The 24902-nt window shown below is 47.3% G+C and overlaps 2 protein-coding genes across 5 annotated transcripts in view; one reads left to right on the top strand and one right to left on the bottom strand.

The window, feature by feature from the left end:
- Nucleotides 1–13763, bottom strand: part of XPO5 (exportin 5) — a gene marked incomplete at its 5' end in the record, with an annotated part of 30074 nt that extends 16311 nt beyond the window's left edge. The window contains 18 exons of one of the 4 annotated variants that reach the window (XM_083855963.1): nt 587–676; nt 1300–1341; nt 1757–1912; nt 2707–2822; nt 3602–3730; nt 5334–5424; nt 5644–5769; nt 6163–6246; nt 7678–7777; nt 8235–8311; nt 8994–9179; nt 9472–9498; nt 10344–10385; nt 11396–11578; nt 11883–12020; nt 12584–12656; nt 13281–13402; nt 13659–13763. In XM_083855963.1, the coding sequence (XP_083712089.1) occupies nt 587–676; nt 1300–1341; nt 1757–1912; nt 2707–2822; nt 3602–3730; nt 5334–5424; nt 5644–5769; nt 6163–6246; nt 7678–7777; nt 8235–8311; nt 8994–9179; nt 9472–9498; nt 10344–10385; nt 11396–11578; nt 11883–12020; nt 12584–12656; nt 13281–13402; nt 13659–13763 (1887 nt within the window). Of the gene's footprint in view, nt 1–586; nt 695–1299; nt 1342–1756; nt 1913–2706; nt 2823–3601; nt 3731–5333; nt 5425–5643; nt 5770–6162; nt 6247–7677; nt 7778–8234; nt 8312–8993; nt 9180–9471; nt 9499–10343; nt 10386–11395; nt 11579–11882; nt 12021–12583; nt 12657–13280; nt 13403–13658 lie in introns of all 4 variants that reach the window. The other 3 variants (XM_083855962.1, XM_083855965.1, XM_083855964.1) reach the window with 3 other exon arrangements.
- POLH (DNA polymerase eta) lies at nt 13762–23498 on the top strand. Its single transcript, XM_083855966.1, has 10 exons — nt 13762–14209; nt 14313–14447; nt 14537–14766; nt 14999–15168; nt 18371–18474; nt 19330–19449; nt 20066–20189; nt 20837–20902; nt 21530–21693; nt 22476–23498. The coding sequence occupies exons 1-10, from the start codon at nt 13839–13841 to the stop codon at nt 23341–23343; spliced, it is 2352 nt and encodes a 783-aa protein (XP_083712092.1). The 5' UTR covers nt 13762–13838; the 3' UTR covers nt 23344–23498.
- The last annotated feature ends 1404 nt before the right edge of the window (nt 23499–24902 follow it).

A 24902-nucleotide genomic window follows, 5' to 3' on the forward strand; every position in this document is an offset into this window, starting at 1 on the left:
AGGCAGACTGGAACCTCCAAATCACCTTAATTAACATCCTTTAAAAATGTCTTTGTTTAAACTAGCAATGTCCTATGGTCCTCCCATAATCCTAGGTCTCACTCCACAGAAAACATCTAAAGAATGTTGCATGTAGAGACTGTTCACTTCAGCAAAACAAACAAAACACAGCTCATGGAATTTAAATGTATTTGTCTTCTAATCTCCTCAAACTCATCCAGAAAACAAATACTCTCCTTTTCCTCCTATATTACGCTAAGTAACAGAAGAAAATCTAGTGTCTTCAGCTAAGGAATCAACTGAGCACAGGCGATAACATGGACATTCAGCAAACATTCCCATAAAACCAGTGCTGCTTGTATCCTCCTCATCCATTTTACATTTAACCTGCTAATCTACAATTCAATTCCTCAGGCAGAAAATTTTTCAGTGAGGAAGAAGTACAGGAAATGAACCACTTTGCTGTTTGTGCAGCAGGAATGTTCCTTGTGAGGAAAGCACAGACTGTAGCCAAGGAAGCTGAAGATCCCACAAAACCCAACTGAAACTGAGGCAAGACTCTTCATGACAGTTGTAATTTACACACCAAGACAAGCTGAGGGTAATCCCGGCACATCTTTATGATTGAGGAGCACGCATGCCTTCTCACATTCTTCACTGCTCGAGTTCTAGGAGCCTGGACAGACACAACAAACTTCAATGGAACAAAACAAAAGTTCAGCCAAATGCAGGAGACAAATTCAAGAGGCAAATTCATTATACATGGATTTCTGCACTGTTGAGCACAGACGAAAAAACATTTCCATTCCTGCCCTGCTCCCTCCAAACAATCATGCAGCAACCAAATTTCCTGTGAAGTAGTAGTCAACTCGAGAGGTCCATGTTCAAACAAGCTGTACTTCAGGAGTGAGGATGCCATGGCTCTTACTCGCTATTTCAACACTCCAAGCACTCCTTAAGTAACTAGTGGGTTTACAGCCATCCTTCAGAGCCACGTATACCAAGTACTGAAAGAATACCCAGAGCTAATGAAGGGATTTCACTCTCAGGAAAGCCAGCACTTACTGGGGAACTAAGTGTACTGGCCTTAGAGCACATCTGTGGCCTTCTAAGCTTGTGAGCCAAAGCTTAGTAGGCTATGTCAACCACAGAGATCAGCCATATCTGGACTCCCCAGCTTTTTCAGAAGCAGAACTGTATCTGAGAAGCATACTTCAGCCAAGTCTTCAGACTCAGGATGCTCTCTCCACTAGAATATGATTTGTTATAGCTCATTAGTAGATAATAATTCAGACGTACCTTACTTTCTTCTACAACTTCAAAGGTAACTGAAGCAAACAGCTGTGAAAAAAGGGAGGAAAAATCAAAAACCTCATATAATTTGTTAATATTTAGCATTCCTGTCTGTTTGAGCTCAAGTAACAGGTAATAAAGATTTTAGTGCAATTTCATTGAAGTCAGTGAAGAATGCCAGAGTGAGCTGAAAGATCAATCATCAGTACAGTGAGGCCTTGAAATAAAACATGGCCAGAGCATGCACTTAATACTAAGATTTAAGGCTAGTAACTACAAAATTTGGGTTAATTGATATTAGTCTTCTTGTGACAAGCCTTGGTCTCACTTTCTCCCATCTTTAACATGAAGGATAGATAGTCCTTCCCTGACAGCAACACCAAGATTGACTCCTGCAGTTTAGTCCAAGAGCCCTGCACCACAAAAAGCCAATGTGATTTTAGCAGCGTCTGCACATACCTACCTTGGAAAGTACTTGTGGGAGGTATTCTGGTCGGTAAGTAACAAATGGAAAGAGAGCAGAGACATTGGTGAGCACACAGGACAGGATAAGAGGATCTTTTGTTTCAAAATTAAGGACAAGCTGGAGCAGATCTATGCCATCATTCACTGGGATTTCCTACAAAGGTAGGAAAAAAAGAAGGAAAGAAAAAGGGAAGCAACACTCAATACTTCAACCTGTAGTATACTTCCTACAAAACCAAGGAAAAAGGCTGAGGCAAAAAGGACAGCAGCATTGCCACTGCTGAAAGGGCACTCTTGAGACATCAATCTCTAGCCCCCATACTATTGCCTGACCTTTCCCCCTGGCAAAGGCAAATTTCCTCTCTGCCCGTCTCCCAATTCTCCTCTTGACATTGTCCAACAGATCCCATGCTTAACCAACTGAATTGACCCATATAATTACTCTACTGTGATTAGATTGATGAGTGCATGAACAGCTTAATCTAATAAAAAATCAAGTCAGTCTACATCAAACTGATCCTTCTGATTTGCCTGCTGTTGAACAGAGAGAGAATGCTTCTGATCTACTCTCTGGGCGTAAGTTTCTCTCATTTAGTTAGAAGTTAAAAAAAATTAAAAATCTAATAAAGGGATAATTAAATAAGCTCAAGAAATTTTTCCTTAAGCAATCTCTTCTCCTCTAGCAAGGCACTATGTAAAAGCATGTCACCCAAGCACTCTCCTGTGACTTCTCACCCCACAGTGTCCAAAACTAAGACATGCCAGTATGAGTTTGGTGTCATCAAAAGAGGAGTCATTATTCCTCATGGGAATGGCTCACCAAACAATCTGGGTTTTGCATGGAGATAACCAGTTACTACAAACTGCTCTAGGATAACATAACTGCAAAAATCTGGTGTCCAACCAGAAGAAGCCAGGAGAGAAGGCAGGAGCATGGGATACACATACATCTTTATCCATGGTTCGAAATATCTGGCTGACGACGCTCTCCGTGAAGAAGGTCATGGCTTCCCACTGCACAAAGGATGGAGAGAAGATGGAGCAGAGACCTTCGCCTGTCTTAGCTGAAAGGAAAAGAACACTGGAGCTCTCACTATGCTCCTCAACAGCAGCCTGGTAAGTTCCTGTGCTGCAACACCTTAGCCCTCACAAGTATTTTAAGCACACAGCTCTCCCTGCAGATGCCTGGCAGGGATGCACTGGGAGCAATTACAGTAATCTCGTGAGATTTGCTTCATTCAAGTGAAGGCTCCTGAGACAAAAGCCTTTGAGGTACTATGCAGAGCAATACGAACAAATCACAGAAGGGAAAAGAAGGGAGACCACATGCCCAGACTCAGCACTGCAGGCAAGACTGCCCTCAGTGTGACTTTGCAGAGCACCAAGTAGCCTTCCTTCCTTCACAGCAGGGAAAGCAAAGTGAATGACAAGGGATTTTCCAGATAGGCATAACTTCTCGAACAGAAGTAATCAATATGTTACAAAGATAAAATGGCCCAAATAACTATAAAATTGTAGCAGAGGGACAGAAGTACCTGTACCTGATAGCTGTACCAAATCTCTCTTCTGCAGAGAGATTTGGGGGAAGGAAAGGAGGAGCCAGAGGCTTTACATTACTTATTCCATATGCAGACTCCAAAGTGATAAATTAGAGAAGGAGTGGGTTTGACTTGGTTTTGCTTTTAACTTGCAAAAACCTTAAAGCCTGAAAATCTAGCATGAAGTCTTAGCTACCACTTAAAAAACTCCAACAACAACAACAACAAAAAAGCCAAGAAGTTTCTTCTTGGTTTTAATTAGGAAACAAATCCCATATCCCTAATATTTTTTTCAGGTAACCTACAGTTCATGGGTCCAGTATCAACAGGAGCTGTGAGTTGGTACTTCAGCCATTCACCAGCCATTTGGAAGCCAGTCAGAGGGTCCAGACGACAAGCCATCCTCATCACCTCTCCTTGCTGGGCTCGGAAAGCTGCAAGGAAAAACACACACCAAGAAACCAGCTGATGCTGCAAATTTTGCAGACCCATGAACATTACAGACTTTTGATTTGGTAACAGCTGTGTAGTGGGCACAGATACACAAACAGTAAAGCAGGTACAACAGGATGGGCAATTTCTGAAGTGATTTAAGTGGACTAAAAGAAGACGTACTAACATTTAAAATGTACAATTAAAATGCAGTAAGAATTATGAAAATCTAATCTAACCCTTATGCCTTTTCCTGGTCGTAAAAAGTTGAGAGCCAGACACAGTTAAGGGATAAGGGGTTACTTTTGTATTTTAATAAGGATTCTTACCGGTGCACCACTTCACCAAGGTGCATTGTGGCACCTTTTACCTTACCAAGAAAAAATCCCTTAACCCTTAACCATATCTGGCTCTCAATTTTTTAAGATTGGCATCAATCTTAACCAGGAAAAGGCATCAATGCAAAACCAAATTTACTACAATTAATCCTCTATTCTTCATTTAAAATATTCTTTGAACTATAAACATTTGCTGCTTACAGAGCATCTTGGGATATAGAGATAAAATACCAGCATTAGATAACTTACCACTTCCTTTAGCTAAACACACTTTTCCTAGATTATTCAACTAATGACAAACAAATCTGAACTCAAAACCCACTTGCCTTGTTTTCAATTTCAAAGATACTAAAAACAAAGTACAGAACATTTCACTTGTTCCAAAATATTCTAGTGCATGACCACACAAAAGAATCACCTCTGCTGACTACACAAATGCAACTTATATTGTTTACTAAAGTTGTGTTGCTAAGAAATTTTATTTTGTGTTTCAAATTAGTTATATTTTCTTGTATATGTAATGCCTTCGATATAACTTAACCCTCTAAAACTCTTTCAGATTCTGGCTTTGTGCATTTAGCTACTTTATAGTTTCTATCTGAACAGATTTATTACAGTAAGTGAAACTATCTAGTAAGCAATAAAAAATGCAACACTTAAAACCTTCAGACACAAATATAAAAAACTATGTAATTTATTCAATGTATCCTCCCACCCACCAAGTTAGCACCAAACTACACCAGCCAGTGAGAATCTACTTCAGTTTTAGGAAGAAAAATACAAAACAAAAGAAAAAGTAAAATCATTAATAGCCAGTGCTAGTTTAAGATCCTGATTAAATGTGGTTATTTTAACTGCTCAACTCTAGTTATTGGTACTAAACCAGAAGCTTCCTACCAGGGCCAAGACAGATTTTCTTTCTGGAATGACATCTGAAGTCTTTTGTAAGCTGTCTTCCTTTCCTAATCTGAGCATGACTTGAGGCTGCTTGATTTCCTCCTCTAGGTGACCAAAAGACACATTTGCTTTGACACCAGAATGCTATTAGGCCATTTATCTGACCAGCCAGCAAAACAACAGCAAATGGTAAAATTAAAAACATGAGCTGCCCCAGGAAAATTCTAACTTAATTTACTCCAAGATCCAGACTTAAAAAGTTGAGAAACAAATGAAAGCTGCCAAGCCAATTTAGTAGGCTCCAAGTTCAGCCAGTGACTAAAAGCAGGAAGAAAGGTGCGGACAACAGAATGCACAAGGGTCAACTTACAGTTGAAGAAGGCATTGAAGTCCTCATCACTGTCAAAATCAAAACGGGAGTATTCACAGCTGGGGCTGTCTGCTTTGGAAGGAAAGCCCACCTGGAGATAAAGTGGAAAAGGTCAGGGAGAAAGAGAAGTCACCCATCACAGCTAACACCAGCTTCAAGGAGATAAAGCCTGGAGGCAAGATACAATTGTGCTCGGCAGCCTGGAGATCATGTCTGACCACGACACAACAAAAATGTGGTTTCTTCCCCCATGACCCACAGGCCACATTCACCAGGCACCTTCTCACAACCAACTGTGATTCCCACATACCTTCACCAGGTTGGTCATAGACGCGCGGAGATACTTGGGAACAACAGCCAGCAACAAAGGGTCATGGGACAGAACTTCATGCCGAAAGAGGGCTCCCCATGTGATCTGGGTGGAAGAGCGCAGAAACTGGGGAAGAAGAGAGAAAAGAGAGGAACAGAGGAGGATTTCGGTGCTGGAATTTCCACTGGTAACATTAAGTGCTGCTATCAGAAAACAACAGCAAATTATACTATTGAGGCCAAGGCACCTTGAAGGCACACCCCAAATTCCCAGAAAGACAAAAATCTTAATACTAGGGCTGGTTGTAAATTCTGCATTTTCTACTCAGTTCTCTGTGTCAGGAACTGCTCCTGATAGGCTGGTAATGCAGTAGAAAACACTCTGCCTTCCAGGCCTTCAGCTGAAATGAAAGCCCAGAGTGCAATATTTAACAGCTGAAGCTCTGCAGTTTTCTACAGCCTAGCTCAATTATGCATTCACACACATAGACACATGTGAGACTTTAAGCCCTTTACATACCTGGCTGGGATGGGTTGTGAAGGCTAAAAATGACTCAAGGTATTTTCCAAAGTTGGCTGGTGTTTCCACATCACAATCTGAGCCCTATGAGGAACATGAAGTATTTCAGACAAAATACTAACTTTATGGCAGGCTGGGCTCACAAATGGTATGTTTCAGGGTAAAGCAGGAGCACTACATCCAAGGCCATAGACTGTAAAGGAGCAAAGACAGAAACACTGAACAACTGATTTTTTTTCTGAAACCAGTATAGCCCAAGGAACATCAAGTTCTGTTGACCAGTCTGCAGGTGCTGGAGACACCACCACCCTCATTCAAGAGTAAAGGGTGACTTCTTATATAGTGGAATTCCATTAAAACCAAATTCACAACCACTGCTGCTGCCATAAGTCACAATTTTACTCCTATTGGGTCAAACCCACACAGCAGTACCAAAGTAGTGCAATTTAAACTAAAGAATTTCACAAGAAAATGCACCCAGATAATTTTACTTGATTTTTTCCAAACATTTTGTGTATTTAACATATGGGTATCCATGACCAGTAACTTTCTCTGAAGTTGGTCAGGAAATTAAGCTTTGCCTGGAGCCATAAATTCAAGGTTTTGCTGCTTCTCACAAATTATAACATCACCTGGTGCCCTCAAGGGCCCTGAAATTGTACTGCTCAGTGCTGCCTGTCCCAAGTGAATCTGAATTAGCAAGCTCCATCTCATTACTGCATTATGGATTAACAGCTCCTACTGCTTAACAGCAAGTGGAGCCACTGCAAGTAGTAATGTATCCTGTATGCTATCCATTCTTTTTAGGGATGAATTCCCAAAGGTTGTTTTTGGTTCTTTCTTTCCCTCCCTATGAGACTTTGCTTTATCACTTTTACAGGCTGGTTCCTTCAATCTCCCCACAAACAGCATCTCTCAACAAGCCTGCCCTCCTTATTGTAGAAGCACTGAGCTGAATAGAGGGAGTGGGAGTTCAGCACCAGCAAGGCATAAACAGTACAAATGTGCACCTTCATGTCAACATTGACATGACAAAGCTGAACAAAACATGAACAGCAGGAACAAAACCTGTTTCTTCCTTCAGGTTGAGAGAGTCTTGGTAGAAGAACAGACAAGTATGCTCTCTGAGTTATTTTTATTGGGAAATTTAAAAAGCTTTCAGTAGAGTAGTAATTTCCTGGACTAGATTTTCTGTAGCAGTAGTCAGCTAAAAACCTGACCAATTTTCAGTGAAGCTCAGCATTTTACAGAGGTTATAGGAAATGGTTCTTGATGACAGCAAAGCCCTGGCATGACCCAGGGTCCCTCCAGTTTACATTCCTATGACTTGGCAGGATACAGTTAACCCACTTAAAAGCAGAGCCATTTTTGTTTTTTGAAAATGCATGGAGAAAACCCTACAGCTGCCAAATGTGCAGAGAGAACCCTGGTCCTACCTTAGATCAGGGTTGCCTCAAGCCCCAGCCCTAACAACTAGCCCTGTCAAGGCTGCTGTTGGTATTAATAAAGACTTACTAGCAACGCACATAGCTGGCTGCCCAACGCGCACAGAACTTGGCAAAGTCTCTTCAAGAAAACATAGTGCTTCTCCACCAGGCCTTCTCCATCTGCTGTCCTGGGAATGAGGGAAGGGGGGGAAACAGGATCACAGTTACTCAAGCTGTAGGTGACAGGCACACTGCTGTCTATCTTGTAGATAAAAAGAGAAGTAAAGCAATTGGATTATATCACATTGGGATTTTCCTTACTATTATCAAGAAGTACTGCTTTCCTGGCATCTAAAACCTCTGAAACTGCCTCTTTGAAAGAGTCTCTTCTCCTGATCAGTTTCAGTCTAAAACAGAAATCCAGGGAAGCTCTGATATTTACATCTCTTTTTCTTTCAATTATGGGTTTTGAAAAAAAACCCAAAACAACAAACCCTGTTTTTCCAGGTTTTGCAAAAGAAATGGTGGTTTTGTTCTCTCCTATCCAGGCCCTGCTTCCATTGCTTAAGCAGCAGTATCTTTTGCAGCCACAAAGCCATTTGTATGCAGTTTAGTGTGAAGTCACAGCAGCACCATGGTACTCACTGGGCAGCAGAGAGGATGCAGTGCATGGCAACGTCTCCAAACAAGACCATCAGAGGCTTCCGATCCTCCAGCTTACCCTACACACAAAACACACCACGTGCCTCAATTAGAACATAACACATCTACATAAATATTTATTTCCATCTGTAAGCAAAATTAGGGGAGTCATAGTTTTCTTTCCATCTGAGGAGAGGCTTAGAGTCCACGTATGATTTAAGTACAAACTTGCCAAAATTCCAAGGTATCTGATCTAACAAAAAGTCTCCAAGCAATCCCACTACAAGAACTTTAAATGGCAAAACTGACCCTGAGATATTATTTTTTATTCACAGAAGACTGGCTAGTTACTTACAGGCAGCTGATAAACACTCAGCCTTGACACTCAGCTGCTTGTGAATGAATGGGTAAAACCAGCTGTTTAGATCCTGCTGTCATTTCTCTGAGCCACCAGGTGACACAGCTGATGACATTATTTTCCACTTCGCAGTAGTAGGAAGTGGGGAGTAAAAGGTCAGTGAGAATTTCCAAGTTCAAACTGCAAGGAGAAGCGAGCACAGAATTTGGAGAGGGTTCCAATAGTTGCTCCATGTATTGTGCTGGCATGACATTCACACTCAATACCTTTAACAGGATCAGCTAAATTTTAATTTTGATTCTCATATAAAAGGGCAAAGATAACATTGCTCAGTGTGAAGAATGATATAGGAATATAGGAGAAACGTAAAAGGGTGCCAGAAGAGCCAGGGAGGAAGAACTCACTTTCCGGCTGACAGCAATCAGGAGACACTCTGCTGCTCCAACTTGGAGTTCAGGCTCATTTAGGAGCAGACACAACATCTCCAAGAGCTTGCAGTTGTCTGCTGTAATATGGCTTAGGGCTACCCAGTCAATGTAGCCAGCCAAAGTGTTGAGTGCTGCTATCCCCACACGACAGTTTGCCTGGGCCTGTGAAGAGAGGAGGCACGAGGTCAGAGCCAGAGAAAAGCACCAATTCCCATCTAAAGCCCCCCACTCCCTGAAATGACAGTACCAAGGACCCCCTCTGAGAAAGTGAGATTTGGACCCTTCTGCTGCCACTCCTCACTTGTCTCTTCTCAAGGGGTTTGTATTAAGAGTGAACATATCCATCTGCATGAAACTGCAAGCAAGAGACTCGAAAGCATGGGAAAAGCCTAGTCCTAAGTAACCTTGATCTTAAGAATTATTAATGAGCTAACTCCCATATAGGTCCACTCACCTTTGGTTCCTGAGCCAAATCAGTCTTCTGAAAAAGAAAACAAGGGAAGGTAAGTGAACAGCTACAGCATACACTTCCACCTAGCCACCAAAGGACACTCTTATCCTCAAGGACACAGCCAAAAAGGAGGCTCCATCACAGTCTCCCACACAGGACATTGTTGCAGCCAACAAAATCACCTCGGCAGCCCCGACAGGTAAGACAACAGGATTCTGAACTGCCAAGTTAAGCCACAATTCTCTTCTCATCCAAAAGGTAACACTCCAGCCAGTAAGCACCAGGGAGACAGGGGACAAGAAGAAAAGGCATTTTGGTACTTCCTGGAGGCTTCCAGGAAAGAAACTTTTGACCTTTTACGAACATCTTACACCCAAAAGCCAGACTCTGAAAAGATGCTGGTGGCTTTTAGGATTCAGGTCAGAAAGCGTGATTTGTCCACAGTCAGAAAGGCAGCTGGAGAGAGCTGAAGCAACAACTTACAACCTGACTCCCAGGCCTAAGACACTTGATAGCAACAATGCACTGCCTGTACCATTTATCTGCCTAATGCAAACAAGACCCTCAGACACTCATGTTTGTTTTTTGGATGTAAAGACATCACAAGCATTTCTTTCTACTGCGTGTTTTTGGTTTGGACTATTCATTGCACTGATTTCTTAAGTTAACCAGCTTGAATCCCAAACACTTCATATATGACCCACCTTATAAGCATGTTTATCCATTTATCCATCATACTTAAAAGCACTTTATAAGTACTGCACATAATGATGGTTTTGGGGACATGTCCATATCTCCCCCGTCTATGTGCAGACAGGTGAACACCCAACCCTCAGAAACGACCCACTGCACAAACAGCCCAAAGATCTGCTAACCTGTGGAGTGGTGAGAACTTCTTGTTCCTGGGGTGCTCCAACCTTGCCAATCAGAAAGATTCCACCATTAGCGGAAGCAGCCACACTTCAGAGCCTCAAGCATTGCAATGCAAACCTTACCTGGAAATGCATTTCAACCAGACTACAAAACACACAAGGGTCACCCTCCCGCCACCATGAACTGCACAGAAAACTGGCTGCCCTACAGGGCGGGTTGCTCAGCCTGACAGCGCATCAGAAAGGTATACACAAGTCAGGTAGAAAAAGAGTTTTTTGTTGCTTCCCGGTTTCACATTTAGTGTAACTCTGGATTTTAATTAACGGAAAAAAAGAATATGAGATATGACTAAGCAATTCATTTCTAGTTTGGTTACTTGACTGTGCTTCACTCTCAAATCTACTCCCTTTTCACAGGAATAGATGGGGGTACGGACTCTCCCCTTCATCATCCATTGTGACTGACCTGCACATCTCTGATTCTAGGTAAGAATTCAGGAAAAAAGTCAGTTCACACAAAACCAGAAGAGTATTCTTCACTACAACATCACAAAAGAAGGGTTTCCTGTCTTGAGCTCTTGGAGAAAAAGACCAGAGGCCCAGAAATACGTTGAGACATCAGAAACTCATGCCTTTTGGTGCACCACCTCAAATGCAGCACTGCAGCATGAGAGCAGACACGAGTCCTGGATGGCATCTCTTAATCACTGTATGTTACATACACCACCCCAAATTACCTGTTTCTGCCATAACCACACCTTCATTCTGCAGAGCTCCACACCCCTGCCAGCACGCACTCCAACAGTATGGATGAAGCATGCATCCACTCAAGCCATTTACACTAGCAAAATCAAAGTATCAACACTAACACTATCAGCCTTGTGTGTTCAGTCTCTCTGATCAGCACCAGCTTCCGAGGCCACAGCAGATCCCTACCTCAGAGTGGCAGCAACAGATTTCAGTTTCTGCACTTGCTTCCCAAAAAATTTGCAAGCTGCATTCCAATTCCTAAATGCCTCCAGCACAGACCAAACCCAAGGGAAGAAGAGTCTTACCATGCATCTGTACTTGTTGACGTTCTGCTGCAGGGCAGTTAGTAGGAAGCTGAAGATCTTTTCCATGTTCTGGGTGAGGGTTTGCTGGATATCTCGTCGCCGCTGGGTAGGTAGAGTTTGAAAAGTCACCACATCCTCTGCCAAACGTAGGAGGATGAACATCACCAGTTCTGTCTGAGTTTCCTGATGCCCCAAAGTGAAATACACTCCATCAGCACAGTCCAAACATTAAAATCTCTAGCTCAAAGATGTGGAAAGAAAGAAAGCATGCATGAAGACACAGATCACATGTCGAGAAAATAAACAAGCAGGATGGCCCTCTCTCTGCTAAAGTCATCTCAGGATAGCTTAATCTCACAGGGATTTCTGAGTCCATCACCAGCCTGTCTCACTTGACCATGAGTGAGTTACATTTTCCTCAGGATGATGGAAGGCTGAACCCCATACTAAGAGCAAGCAGAAGAGACTGGACAGCTGTGTTCCGTACCCCTTGCTTGGAGAGGGTATCCAGCTCCTTCAGCATGTCAGGCCAGTGCTGAGGCCATTCCCGCTTGATCATCTCCACCACAATGCGAGACAGCACATCCTTAATGTGACTTTCCTCCTCCAGGATACTTTGAGTTCCCTGTGACAAGTTACACAAAACAGCAAACATCAGGCGCTTATATCTCTGACCTGGGAAACACAGGGCTTGCAAACATTCTAAACCACAGGAACTAAAACAAAAACAATACACAACATTAGGCAGCTCTTCATTGCAGCTACCTTAGATAACAGTCCTATGCTCCCAAGCATCCATAGCTAATAAACTCTGGGAACCAGAAGGATTCTCCTCAAAAGAAAGTCACTTGGTCAAGGGAGCAATCACAACAACAGAGAAAACATGACTAAGATAATGGCTTTAGTATTTTTACAAAAGATAAGAATATCCATAGTTATTGAATGTCCTCCTAAGAAAAAAAAAAGTACCTTATATATGTTATATAAGCCTCACAACTTCCTGCCATGTGAGGTAACATGGCTATTCAACAGACAAGACAGAGAAAAGCACTGAAACAATCAGAGACACAAAATAAAAAAGCAATGAAACGCAAAACTGAATTCAGGTCCTCTGTGCTAATTAACTGAAGTATTTTTTTACTTTTGCTCTCAAATTTCAGAGAACAGCCTGGGGCGGCAGGTACTTACACTGGATATGAGGCCCATTACATTGTTCTTTAGATAAACTTTTTCTAGGCGAGGCATATTGTTCCAGCGGTATCTGTTAAAAATAAACAAACCAAAAGGAAATCAACTCAAAACATTTGTAATGGTCTTTGACTTGATTCTCAAGGAACCATTGCTCCTTTACCTGCACTAGAGACACTACAGCTCCCTGGCTCTGCCAGCACCCAATCCCTTAATAAAAAGGCTGAGTTAAAAACTGCTGCTGGCAAATGGGCGTGCCCCAGCGAGGTCAACAGACACCAGAAGCAGCAGCAAAAGCACAAAGCATCAGGTCTGTAGAGGCAGCAGAGAAAGGAATCTCAGAACTGAACTAATACAAAGCCTCTTTGTTAGCAGGAGGCCAATAACAGAACACTGCAAAGACCTACTGGTAACCCAGTGTGCTTATTTTCATCTTGTCAACGTGTCTTACAGCTCAGTGAATTCACCTTCCCAACCTGCCTGAAAGCAATTCGCTCCTCTCCTTCTTTTACAGAAAAAGAAAAAAAATCCAGAGCAGGACCACAACTGTCCTCTGCTGCAGAACAAACTCCCTTCGTCCTGAAAGTGCCTCCCTGAGGGGGGAGGTGCCGGGATGGGCACAGATCCCAGGCCAGCGCTGGGTGGCGGCAGGCCGGGACCCTTCCCAGGCTCGGCAGCACGGGACGAGCTGACTTACTTGACCACATGCTCCAGGATCTGCAGGCCGAAGTGCCGGACGATGGCCGTCTGCGTCTTCTCCGCCAGCTTCAGCCCGCAGGGCACGCAGATGGGGCACTTCTCCTTGAACTCCTCGCAGAACTAGGGGAGGGAGGGCCGGGACACGCACACGCAGTTACACACCGGGGCGGGAGGTGGCAGCCCCATCCCTGGCGGAGCACGCCGGGGGACACGCGGCAGCCCCACCGCGGCTCCCAGCGCCTCAGGGGCCGCCCGGGCCCGCCCCGCCAGGCTCTCGCTCGCCCCGGGGCCGTGCGGACGGGGCGCCCGCGTGGCCGGAGCCCGGCGCCCTCCCTCCCTCCGTCCCTCTCTGCCTCCCTTCCCGGCCGGGCGGTACCTTGAGGGCCTCCAGGCGGTACCGCTGCGTGGACGCCGGGTCCATGATGACGGTCACCGCCTTCACCAGCTGCTCGCAGAGGCCGCTCACCTGCTCGGCGGACATGGCGGCGGCGGCGGGCGCGCGCCACCGGCCACCCACGAGAGGGACGAGCGGGGCGGCCGGGACGCAGCTCCGCGCATGCGCCTCGGGGGGCACGGGGACACGGGGAGAGCGCGGGCGCCGCGCACCGTCGCGGCAGGGACACGCGCACGCCCCACCGCGCCCCGGAGAACTACGACTCCCGGCGAGCCCCGCGCGGAAAGTACGGGTGCCGCAAAGCGGCGGGCCGAGGCGGGGCTCTCCGCCCCACCGAGCGGGCGGTTATTCAATCATTCGCTCAGTCGGGCGGGAGCCGGTGGCGGCGGCGGCGGGATGTCGCGGGGCCGGGAGCGCGTGGTGGCCCTGGTAGACATGGACTGCTTCTTCATGCAGGTGGAGCAGCGCCTGGACCCGCAGCTGCGCGGCCGCCCCTGCGCCGTGGTGCAGTACACCGAGTGGCAGGGCGGCGGGTAGGTAGGCGAGCCGGCTCGGCGGCCCCGGCTCCTCGTCCCACCCCGCTCCCCGCGGGGCCGGGCCCGCCCCGCGCTTCACTTCACCTCCGTGTCTTGGCAGGATCATCGCGGTGAGCTACGAGGCGCGCGCCTTCGGCGTGTCCCGCGGCATGTGGGCGTCGGAGGCGCGGGCGCTGTGCCCCGAGCTGGCGCTGGCCCGGGTGCCGCAGGCGCGGGGCAAGGCGGACCTCACACGGTGAGAGCGGGGCCCGGGGGCGGCGGCGGCGGCGCGGGCCTGCCCGGTGTCGCGGGGCGTTGGCTGAGCCCGTGCCCGCCGCCCGGCAGGTACCGGGAGGCCAGCGCGGAGGTGATGCAGGTGCTGTCGCGGTTCGCCGCCATCGAGCGCGCCAGCATCGACGAGGCGTACCTGGACCTGACGGGCAGCGCGCGACACCGCCTGCGACAGCTGCGCGGGCGCCCCCTGCCGGCCGAGCTGCTGCCCAGCACCTTCGTGCAGGGACTGCCCGCCGAGCCCGGCGGGAACGGCCCGCGCCCCGCTGATCCCGGCGGGAAAGGTACGCACCGACCCCCGCTCTGTCTCCCCCGAGTGGAGAGCCTGGTAACGGGGTCTGTGTTTTCCGCATTAATGGCGTTGAAGGTGCTGCTTCTCCTCCCTGTGGTTGGAATGCGCTTACGGAAGGCTGCGGCTGCTGGCTGGGCCTGGCTGACACTGCGGGCCCCTTTGCTGGGCTCAGCAAGAGATGCCGTTTCCTGTCCCTTGTGACCCTTTCTGTGTCCCTTTTCCAGAGGAGCTGCGGCAGCGTGGTTTGGAGGAGTGGCTGGCGTCGCTGTCTTTCGATAACGAGGATTGTCCTGACCTGCAGCTGACCATGGGCGCCGTAATTGTGGAAGAAATTCGGGTGGCAGTGGAAGCAGCTACGGGATTCAGGTGTTCAGCTGGTATCTCGCACAACAAGGTACGGGCATAACACATCAGCCTGATTTCTTCTGGGTAGCAGAGTCAAAACACGCTGTAGATGCTCTCCTGTACTTACAAGTTTCCTGTAGAAGATGAACCAAGCTGGGAATGCAACCGTGTGTGATCATACCTTCAGAGAAATTATAAGACATCTGGAAATGGGAGGGATTGTTTCCTCAGAACTGTGGCCTGGGCAGTCAGCAATTTACTGCCTGGATTCCTGGTGTACCCTAAAGAGTGAGCTCACTAGGAACAAAAGATGTTTAAATCCTCCACAAGTGTTCTCTGTAGAAAAAACTCAAGCAATAAATGGGTAATCTTCACCTTGAGTGTCAGGCAATAGTCACTGTAGCCAGTTTTACTGACACAAATTCCCAGCAACTTGGTGGCAGAGGAACACCAGACTGGGGCACTGAGGTGAGCTGGGTTGCTTTTCCTCTTTCTGGTCAGTCGGTGTTTACCCTGCTGGCCGTGGGGATTTGGGTGATGCTCAGCCAGCTGCTGAGAGCAGCCACAGGAACTCTTGGTGCATGACAGCAGCTGCAGAAACAAACAGACTTTGATGCTATAGATGCTACAGCTACAGAGGGTTTCCTGCCGGGTGAAATGCAGGCTGATTTACTGAGAGCATCCCTTTTGTTCTGCAAAAGAAGGGTTTATTTATACAGGTATGACTTTATAAAGGTAGGCTCTTGACTGAAAAAAAAATAAAATAGAGCCTTAATTGATACTTTGGAGTTCAAGGAAGGTATATTTCATCTTAGACTGCTTCAGAAACATCTGGTACTACTGCCAGCTGTACACAGGGACTGGAACTAGTTCTCCACCGTTTCAGTTTGAAACTAGAGCAGAGTGTAAGGCAGAAATGAGCTAGCTGAGGAAGGTCACTGGTGTAGAAGTTTCCAGTGGAAGGTATGTTCAATTTGCCTCTTCGCTTTTTAATCAAGAATAACAGAGAACGTCTCTGATATTCCTAGCAGCTTCTCCCAGCTTCCATTTTCTATGCCAGCATTTTTATTTTTTTTGAGAGAGTAAGGGCATTGCAATGTACTGTGCTGTCCCTGAAGAACTGTGTATCTGTAGCAGCAAGCACAGTGCAGAGATCACCACAGCATACTTGTGGCTGTGCTTTCACAGCCAGCTCACCTCGGTGGGTACAAACATTTTCTGCAGAACAAAAGGGATGCTCTCAGTAAATCAGCCTGCATTTCACCCGGCAGGAAACCCTCTGTAGCTGTAGCATCTATAGCATCAAAGTCCGTTTGTTTCTGCAGCTGCTGTCATGCACCAAGAGTTCCTGTGGCTGCTCTCAGCAGCTGGCTGAGCATCACCCAAATCCCCACGGCCAGCAGGGTAAACACTGACTCACCAAAAAGACAAAAAGCAACCTATCTCACCTCAGTGCCCCAGTCTGGTGTTCTTCTGCCTCCAAGTCGCTGGGAATTTGTGTCAGTAAAAACCATTCTCAGGCTACAGTGACTATTGCCTGAAACTCAAGGTGAAGATTACCCATTTATTGCTTGTGTTTTTTCTACAGAAAACACTCACAAGGAACTGCTTTTCCCAATGAAGTACCTTGTTAGAGTACACCAGGAACCCAGATGATGAACAAGACCAAAAAATTTGGAATCACCTGGAGGATAACAGCATGGTTTTCTCAAGAACTACTCATGCCAAATTCATTTATGTGCTCTCTTTGACAGCATAAGTGGTCAAATGTGCAGGAAAGACTACAGCTGTGAGGTATCAACCTTAAGGTTTCTAACACACCTCACCCTGAGTTGAATAACATGATGATGACACTGTAGCAGACAACATGACTGAAGTTGTCTGAAGGGCATGCATCTAGCTGAAGGAAATATTACTGTTTCCCATAATGATTTTGTTCAGTAAGTTGGACTCAAATTGGGGTGTTTAGCATGGGATGCTGCGGGGATCTGTCTGAGGTCTGCTAAGAGCCAGTATTTTCACTGAAGCCTACAGAGAGGGAACAGCTGTTTGAATTCAGGTGTTGCAGACATGGAGCTCAGGGCCTGGGCTGTGAAAGTTCTGAGATGAAATTAGAGTTGAAAATTCTGAGCATGAAAAAGTTTAGAATCAGTCTGAAATCACCAAACAGGGCTTCTTAGGCTCCTCTTATGCTCAGTGACTGTTTTTGTGGTTTATAGAAAAAAGCAACCAGCAGGATTTTGGCTAAGTCACAGTAAGTCAGGAAGTAGCCTGGAGTTGTTGTGGACAAGCAGCAGCATGAGTCAGTAATAGAAGTGCTCTTGTAGAAGTGCCAATTCCTGTTTCAGCATGTGCAGTTTACAGAAGGTGTCAGAAAAAGTAAATGATTTCTCCCCATGAAGTCTCAGTGATTGGTTTGGCTTGTAGCACGTCACTTTATGAGGTGGGTAAACTTGGAAGTCTCCAGCCAGACAAGAAAAAGTGTTTGGACATCTGAAAAGGGATCTACTTTGTCTAAAAATGAGTTTAAATGTATGGAAGCCTGTAAAATGAGCTGTTAATAAAGATCATAGCTCAATAGGCAGGCAAGAAATTTTGCTTAGTTACAGGATGTGTGGCAAAGCAGTGAAAGAGGAAGTTATTAGAGTTGTTCAATAAAACCTCAAACACCCCGCTAAACATACCTCAAACTGGCCTGTGTATTTTTGACCCTGTGGTAACTTAGAGTGGGAAGGGAAGCTGTACAGGAGAACGTGCCTTCCAGGCTAGCAATTCTGCATTTTAAAGGTTTTTTTTTGCAGCACTATGCTGCTGCAGACCTCACAGAGAGAAAATTAAAATCGTGACATTGAGAAAACGCAAGACAAAGACAGAAAATGAAGGAAAAAGACATAGTGAGAGACATAGCCTGGGGAGGACTGTGGGCGTGCTGTGGAAGCTCTAGCATGCTTGCCTGAATGGAAAACTACAGCAACCACAGCAGATGATAGACCTTTATCTGCCTGGAGTAGGAGTCCAGCAATTCACAGAACTAAAGCCTGGAAGCAGCTTTGCTTTCAGATACCCAGCTAGTGCATGTCGAACCCTGAGGTGCATACTGCCTAAGAGCAAGCAGTGGTGCACCCTGCACGTATTCCTAGCAGCTATTCCAAAGGCAGCTTAGAGGTGGTGCAGCACAAGCTGTTAAGTAGAGTCCCATTAGGCCAGTGCACGGTGTATAATAACAGTTTCCACCCCCTTCTGTGTTACAGACACTGGCAAAACTGGCCTGTGGGTTGAACAAGCCCAACCGCCAGACCCTGGTGTCTGCACGATTTGTGCCGCAGCTCTTCAGCCAACTGCCCGTCAGCAGCATGTGAGTACCAGGGAGCTGCTGCTGCTGCTTTACTGCAGCCTGGGGCTGCTCCTGGCCACGTCACCACAGCAATTTGATGCTCTGATAGCAGCCAGCAGAAGCCAGCAAAGGCTCTCAGCTCCACTGTAACTGCTCGTCAATGCTCCTAACAAATAGAGGGAATCCTGGCAGCGATCCCTCATGGCTGTGAGTGACAATTCAGGGAGGGTGTACTTGGGAAGTTGCAGCCCTGCTGGTGAAGGGACCACAATCCAGAAGCCCACTAGCAGCCTGTGGGCATCCTTTCCCAGGGTAAGGCTGTGCTAAGCCAGAAGCAACTGTGGGCAAGGAGGCCATAGCTGTCCCCCAGTGTGAGTGACAGCTGTGCTCAAAGAGAGCAGATGTAGTTTACTTTTCAGCATCCATACTATGCACAAGTACTTTTTCTGGTGGAGGGAAGTGCCACCAGCACCGCTGCTCCAGAGGAATGGATCTCTAATCCTGCTTTCCAGACCTGCACTGCTGTTCTCTGCTTTCTGTGTCTTGCAAGGGATTGAGAGGGATGTGTGTGGGAAAGGGATGTCTGTGTAGGAGAAAGGAAGCTGTATGTGAGGTATTCTTCAGAGCATGGTTTGGGATCAGATGGAGCTGAGCGAGAAGCTGGGAGTCCCAAGAAGCAGTTCCTACATCAACTCCTATGTGTCCTCTTACTGTGAGCAGAAGAGCTGTTATGTGCCAAGTGTTCCTTTTGACTTGCTAGTTCCTAGCAGCTTCTAGTTGTTCTCGTGTAGAAACAGCTGCTGCAATGAGATGTGTCACACTCTCCACATGATGCTTCATTTGTGTTTTCTCTTTTTCTTTGTTTCTCTGCTGTAGCCGTAACCTGGGAGGCAAGCTTGGCACTGCTATCACAGACATCCTGGGAGTAGAGTACATCGGGGAGCTGACACAGTTCAGTGAGACTGAGCTCCGGACACATTTTGGAGACAAAACTGGGTAATGATGAACCACCACAACTTGGCTCTTGGCAGAAATTGAGACTTCTTTTCAGTCACAGAATCTTTTAGGTTGTTCTGCTGTGATTAGGAAGGTTGGAAGGTAAAACTTCAGTGACATCTTTGGGAAGCATTGATCTATCAGGCTCACAGCAGGTTTCCAGTCTTGCCTACTCCCGGACACCTTCCCCAGGACAAAATTTTGCTTGTTAGCCAATGTCTCAGCCTTCTTCTGCACCATCCAAGGATGGGGTCAAAGAGCTGGTTCTCTGCAGGCTGGGAAGAGGGCAGTCTAGAGAGTCTCATCACAGAGGAAATTACAAAGCTGGACGGGAGCCTGAAACATAACTTCTGGGCCCAGAACAGTGGCTGGACTGCCCTGTGCACTGGTGAACTGTTGCCACTTAAGGAGAAGAGGTGGAGGAGTTGTGCTGACAGGCAGTTGTGGCCTGAAGGAATCCTGCCTGTTCAGCTGTGGCTGCAACTGTAGAGCTGAGGATGACAGTCACAGCTTGTACTGAGTTGAAAGCAGGGCTCAGCAGGAGACTGACATGCTGCCCAGTGATGCCTGTCTGTTTGTAGCTGCCTTAATCTCATGCTTTCCCTGTGGCTTTCAGGTCTTGGCTCTATGACTTGTGCAGAGGAATTGAAGAGGAACCTGTAAAAAACCGGTACCTGCCCCAGTCTATTGGCTGCAGCAAGAACTTCCCTGGGAAGTCAGCCCTGGCCACACAGAAGGCGGTAGGAGAAGCCTACATCTAGCATAAGGCTTGGCTTTCACACTGGAGAAGATAAGAACACTAAAAACTGAGACTAGCTTGCAAAACTACTGCTTTTCTGCACAATTATGTCCTGAAACTCAGACTAGAGGCCTAGTGGGAGAAGGTGGTTTGAGCTCTGGAAGTCCCTGTTGACAGAATGTATTGAGAAACTCCTGCACAAAGAGGTCCATCCTGGTTGTAATTTCCATTAACAAAATGGTCTGTGCTGTTCAAAAGTTATTCACAGTGCCAAGCTTCAAGAGCATCGTTGCTAGAAGGAAGGTAACTAGCTCAAAGAAACGAGACAGGATGTGCTTTAGCTGTTAGCTGGGATGAGATTCCCACTGAGCTGTAGAAAGATAGAAATCCAGGACAGGGAACCTACATTACTTGGCAAAGTCTAGTAGTAACACTGCAGGGCTTGTATGGTATCTAGTGTTCTTGCCTGCAGTTTTGAATGTCACCTGGACTGATTTCTCAATGTCTGCTAGTGATATGGGGCCTTACAATAGTCTGTCCATTCCAGTCTGATCCCCCACCAGCATCCCCCAGTGTACAGAGCACTGCTCTTGTATTGGCACAATGTGAGCAGAGGCCCAACCTGTCTGTTACCCCTGCTTTGTCCAGGTGCAGCACTGGCTCCTGCAGCTGGCCTTGGAGCTGGAGTCCAGACTGGAGAAGGACAGGAGCCAGGTAAGGAGGGCACATAGTGCATTTGCACCATGAGTGGTTTGCAGGAGGCTGAGGGTGGTGTGTAGGAGGGGAGGAAATCTGCTCACCCACAGACGTGTGCCTGTGTGCTGATGTGTCCCAAGCAGAGAGGTGTGCAGGAGCATAGCCAGGCAGGATGGTTTTGCCCCAGAACACTGCAGGGTTAAGAACAATCCTTGTCCCATGCTTTAGGATGCAGGGATCTGAAAGCCACTGCACCTTTCTTCTGCTGCACTGCTGCTCCCTTGCAAGCCCTTTGCTGACACAGGTGTGCCTGTGGGCTTCTATCTCGATGGAAGGCTGCAGGCCAGGGTGGGAGCAATCCACCAGCTTTGGCACTACAGTGGGGCCAAAAAAAGCGTGGAGCTGCTTTTGAGGGAAAGCAAAGACTATCTGCTTCCCATCCTGTGTGGCACAGTTGTGCAAGCACTTGTTGTGTATCCAGTTCCTTGGTAATCAGGCCAGGCAGGACGTGTTGTCCCACCCCACCATCGGGAGATGGCGGGGGGTGGGGGGCTGGGGAGGGTTCCAGGCAGGGAACAGTCCCCTCGGCTGTTCCTGCCCCTTCTTGCAGGAGTCGCTGGAAGCACAGGTCTGTTCTCCCGGCAGAACCACCGCGTGGCCCGGCAGCTGATGGTGGTGATCCGGCAGCAAGGGGACACCCGCGTGTCACGTCTGTGTGCCCTGTCCCGCTATGATGCACAGAAAATGTGCAATGACGCCTTCACCCTCATCCAAAACTGCAACGTGGCTGGAGCTCACCAGGCAGCATGGTGAGTGTGGGACAAAGTGTGTCACCTCTGTCAGGACTGGTTCTGATGTGGGAGGTAGTGGACAAGCCACAGGCCTGTTGGAAAGGAACTAAAGCTAATTTGAGTGGCAGTAAAAGTGGTTCCTAGCACTCTTGGTAGAGTGCAGCAAACTTCTGGCACTAGGACAGCCTGGCCTCTTCTGAGCCCCACATCTGCCCCATTTCTGTACTTGGAGCTGAGGATTGCTACTGGCTGGGGTTTGTCCAGCTGGAGCAAGGCTGTCCTGGCCCTGCTGGGCTGAAGAAGTTAGCTAAGCCTTGTTGTCCTACCCTCAGGACAAAACTTTTTGTGAGGAAGCCACTGGGACAGGAAGAAAAATTAAAGTGCACAACTCCTGTCTTCAGCATTTCCTTCCTTCCTTCTGCTCTGCAGTGAAAGCAAGAAGGTCCTGTCTGTTAACCTCTGACAAGGCTGCTGCTCCCTTAGGGCTCTCTCATTTCACAGCAGCTTCAGCCTGTAGTGGACTGAAAGTCCAGGCAGGCAGTTGGCTACTCCTGCTCCAAAGCCCTTCATTTGGGAGTTGCTGCTTTGGAAAAAGGAGTTCTGCTTTGCCCAGCACAGCCTGCTATGTGTGTTCTGGAGCTAGCAATACTAACTTTGTCAAAGCAAACATCTCTCCCACCCCTTGTCAGATACTACAGTTCCCCTGTCTGTAAATGTTATGTGTTGTTTAAAGTCTTACCTCAAAAGATTTCTTGCTTTCCAGGCTGGTGACTGAGCTGATGTTGGTCTGTCCTTTGCAGGTCTCCACCACTGATTTCATTGCAACTCTCGGCAAGCAAGTTCTCGGAGCCTGTCACCCTCTCTACAGGCATTGCCACCTTCCTGACAGGTGATACTCAGCCTGATAGCACTGCCACCACCAGCCAAAACGTCACGTCTTGTGGGAGGGCTGGGGTCAAGTTCTTTAGGAGCCCAAGCAAAGAGCTCCGGCAGAAGCCAGGTAGCGCTATTGAGTCATTCTTCCAAAAGGCAGCAGAACGGCAGCTGTCACAGGCAGCTGCAGCAACCAGCTTGCCCACTGGTGCCACTGCAGGGTCAGCTGTGCCCAGCTCCCCAGAGCACCAGAAGAGAGCTGCTGTTGGCTTGCCTGTTGGACTTCCCTCTGTGCAGTGTGACCTGGAGTCCCCTGTGAAGCAGAGTCCCAGCAATGTCAGCCCTGCTTCTCCGTATGAGAGACTTCCCCGGGAGAGGTTGCCATCAGATGCTACACAAACATCCTCAACTCCACCCAGCTCCAGGACACCTCTGAAATTACCACCAGTTATGGAGGGAAATGAGCAGAATTTGCCACCCTCTCCTGAGCTCACCCTGCTGCCTCCTGCTTCTCCAAGTGACCAGCAGCGCTGTGAGAAGTGTGGCCAGCTTGTGCTGGTGTGGGAATTCCCAGAGCACATGGACTACCACTTTGCTCTGGAGCTGCAAAGCTCTTTCCTGGAGCCCACCCCTACCATGGCTCCAGAAGCAGCTCCCAATGCAAAGGCTGTGGCTTCTAGGTCTCCTGCCAAGGCAAAGAACAAGCCCAAGACTCCAGCAGGATCTAGTGCAAAACGACCCAAAGAAGGTGTGACAAGAACTTTAGATTTTTTCTTTAAGCCCTTACCTCCTTAACTCCCAACCACACTGGGTGTTTTTAAAGAATCAGTATTTTTAAAGAATCAGTGTTTTTAAAGAATGAATTTTTAAATTTGGTAAAAGTTTTTAAACTGCCTGTCAGGCTATAATGCCGAAAAGTCTAATAAATTATCTCCACCCCAAGTCTAAAAGGAATGGGAACTCATGAATTGTGTAGATGTAGCCAGTTCAGCTGGTGGCAGCTAAGCCTGCCTCTGCCTGCCTGGTGCTACTAGAAGCTGCATGGTACTCTCACCTACACTTCTTGCCACAGGTATTTCCATGGCATCATTGCTCAGTAATTCTGTTCCTCCTATAAAAGCAGCCACTCTTAAGTGCAGCAACTTATCCCAGGGAATCTCCATCTAAGCCTTGGCTTGAACCCCTGTCTAATCACTCAGCATGAAACCTTCAACTCATGGTTCTACTCTGGATGCAGCTGCAGGCCTTGCCCTTACTGTGTAATTTATATGTGGTAGCTTAGCCCTGTTCCTTTTCCCCTCCACTTGAAGACACTGATTTTTATTGCCCCCTTCCCACACCCCAGGATTTATGTTATACGTGGTTTGGCAATTCCCTTTGTGTAGCAGTCCATTGCATGATGCTTACCAGCAGCTCAGCAGCATACAAGAAAGACTGCTCCTGTCATATAAGATTTGAGGAAGCAGTAGCTGCATATGCATACTTTTTGGTGGGCTTTTTGAAAACTTTGCATTAATTAGTAATAATTGCTATTGACACATAAGCAGTCTACTGCTAGAGCCCTCGCTAGAAGGCATAGAAAACGTGCCAAGAGTCACAAAGCCCCCTGTGAAAGCTTTTGTCCAGTATAGAGTGCATAACCATGTTGTTCCTCCTTCCCAGACCGAATGATACTGGATACAACTTGCTGACAGGTACCTGTTTTGATTGTGCTCTGCCAAATAACTTGTTCAGCTCTTTGGGCCACAGGTCACAGTAAAGAGGCCACTCCAGAGCTCCACAGATTACAACAGCCAATAAAGCAGAGTATGGAGAGGACGAGCAGGCACTGAGAGAGGGTGAGAGTGGCGCCAGGGCAAGAGAAGTGTTTCCCCTCAGCTGCCCGGCAGGGCTCAGCCCTGCTGCACTCCGAGCTGCCTGGAGCTGCCAGAAGCTCTGCTGCCAATAACTTGAACGTGGCTCTTAGGGAGGGGGGAAAGAATGTGCCACGTCAAGGCGGCACTGGGTGGAGGAGTTAGGAAACACATTGCGGGGAGTTTCATCAGCTGCAGGCTTCCCTTCCTTGGGCAGGGGGGGAGAGAGCCTTTCAGGCAGCAGATAATGATGCAAACTGCAGCTCTGTATCTATGTGCTATTTTCTGAACGGCATCATCCTAAATACAGCTGTTGAGCTGCTCTCCTTCCAGCAGACAGCCTGTGCTGGTCTGCTGCTACATTACTGTCAGTGGAGTCTAATACTTAACCAGTCGTGAGATTTCAAGAACAAGAAGCTCATTCTGGTGCGTGCAGCTCTGGTAATCAGTAGAGGAAGGAATTATGGAGTCATTCCCACTAATGACAGTCCTAACATTGCA

Source organism: Zosterops lateralis, assembly GCF_965231275.1.
Source record: "Zosterops lateralis genome assembly, chromosome: 3".
In the NCBI taxonomy this organism is placed as follows: domain Eukaryota; kingdom Metazoa; phylum Chordata; class Aves; order Passeriformes; family Zosteropidae; genus Zosterops; species Zosterops lateralis.

Bases quoted from the DNA above. Each gene is read 5' to 3' on its own strand.
- POLH (XM_083855966.1), top strand. From the start codon at position 13,839: ATGCGCCTCGGGGGGCACGGGGACACGGGGAGAGCGCGGGCGCCGCGC. The intron at 14,767-14,998 runs GTACGCACCGAC...TCCCTTTTCCAG, and splicing joins CGCTGATCCCGGCGGGAAAG to AGGAGCTGCGGCAGCGTGGT. The intron at 19,450-20,065 runs GTAATGATGAAC...TGTGGCTTTCAG, and splicing joins CATTTTGGAGACAAAACTGG to GTCTTGGCTCTATGACTTGT.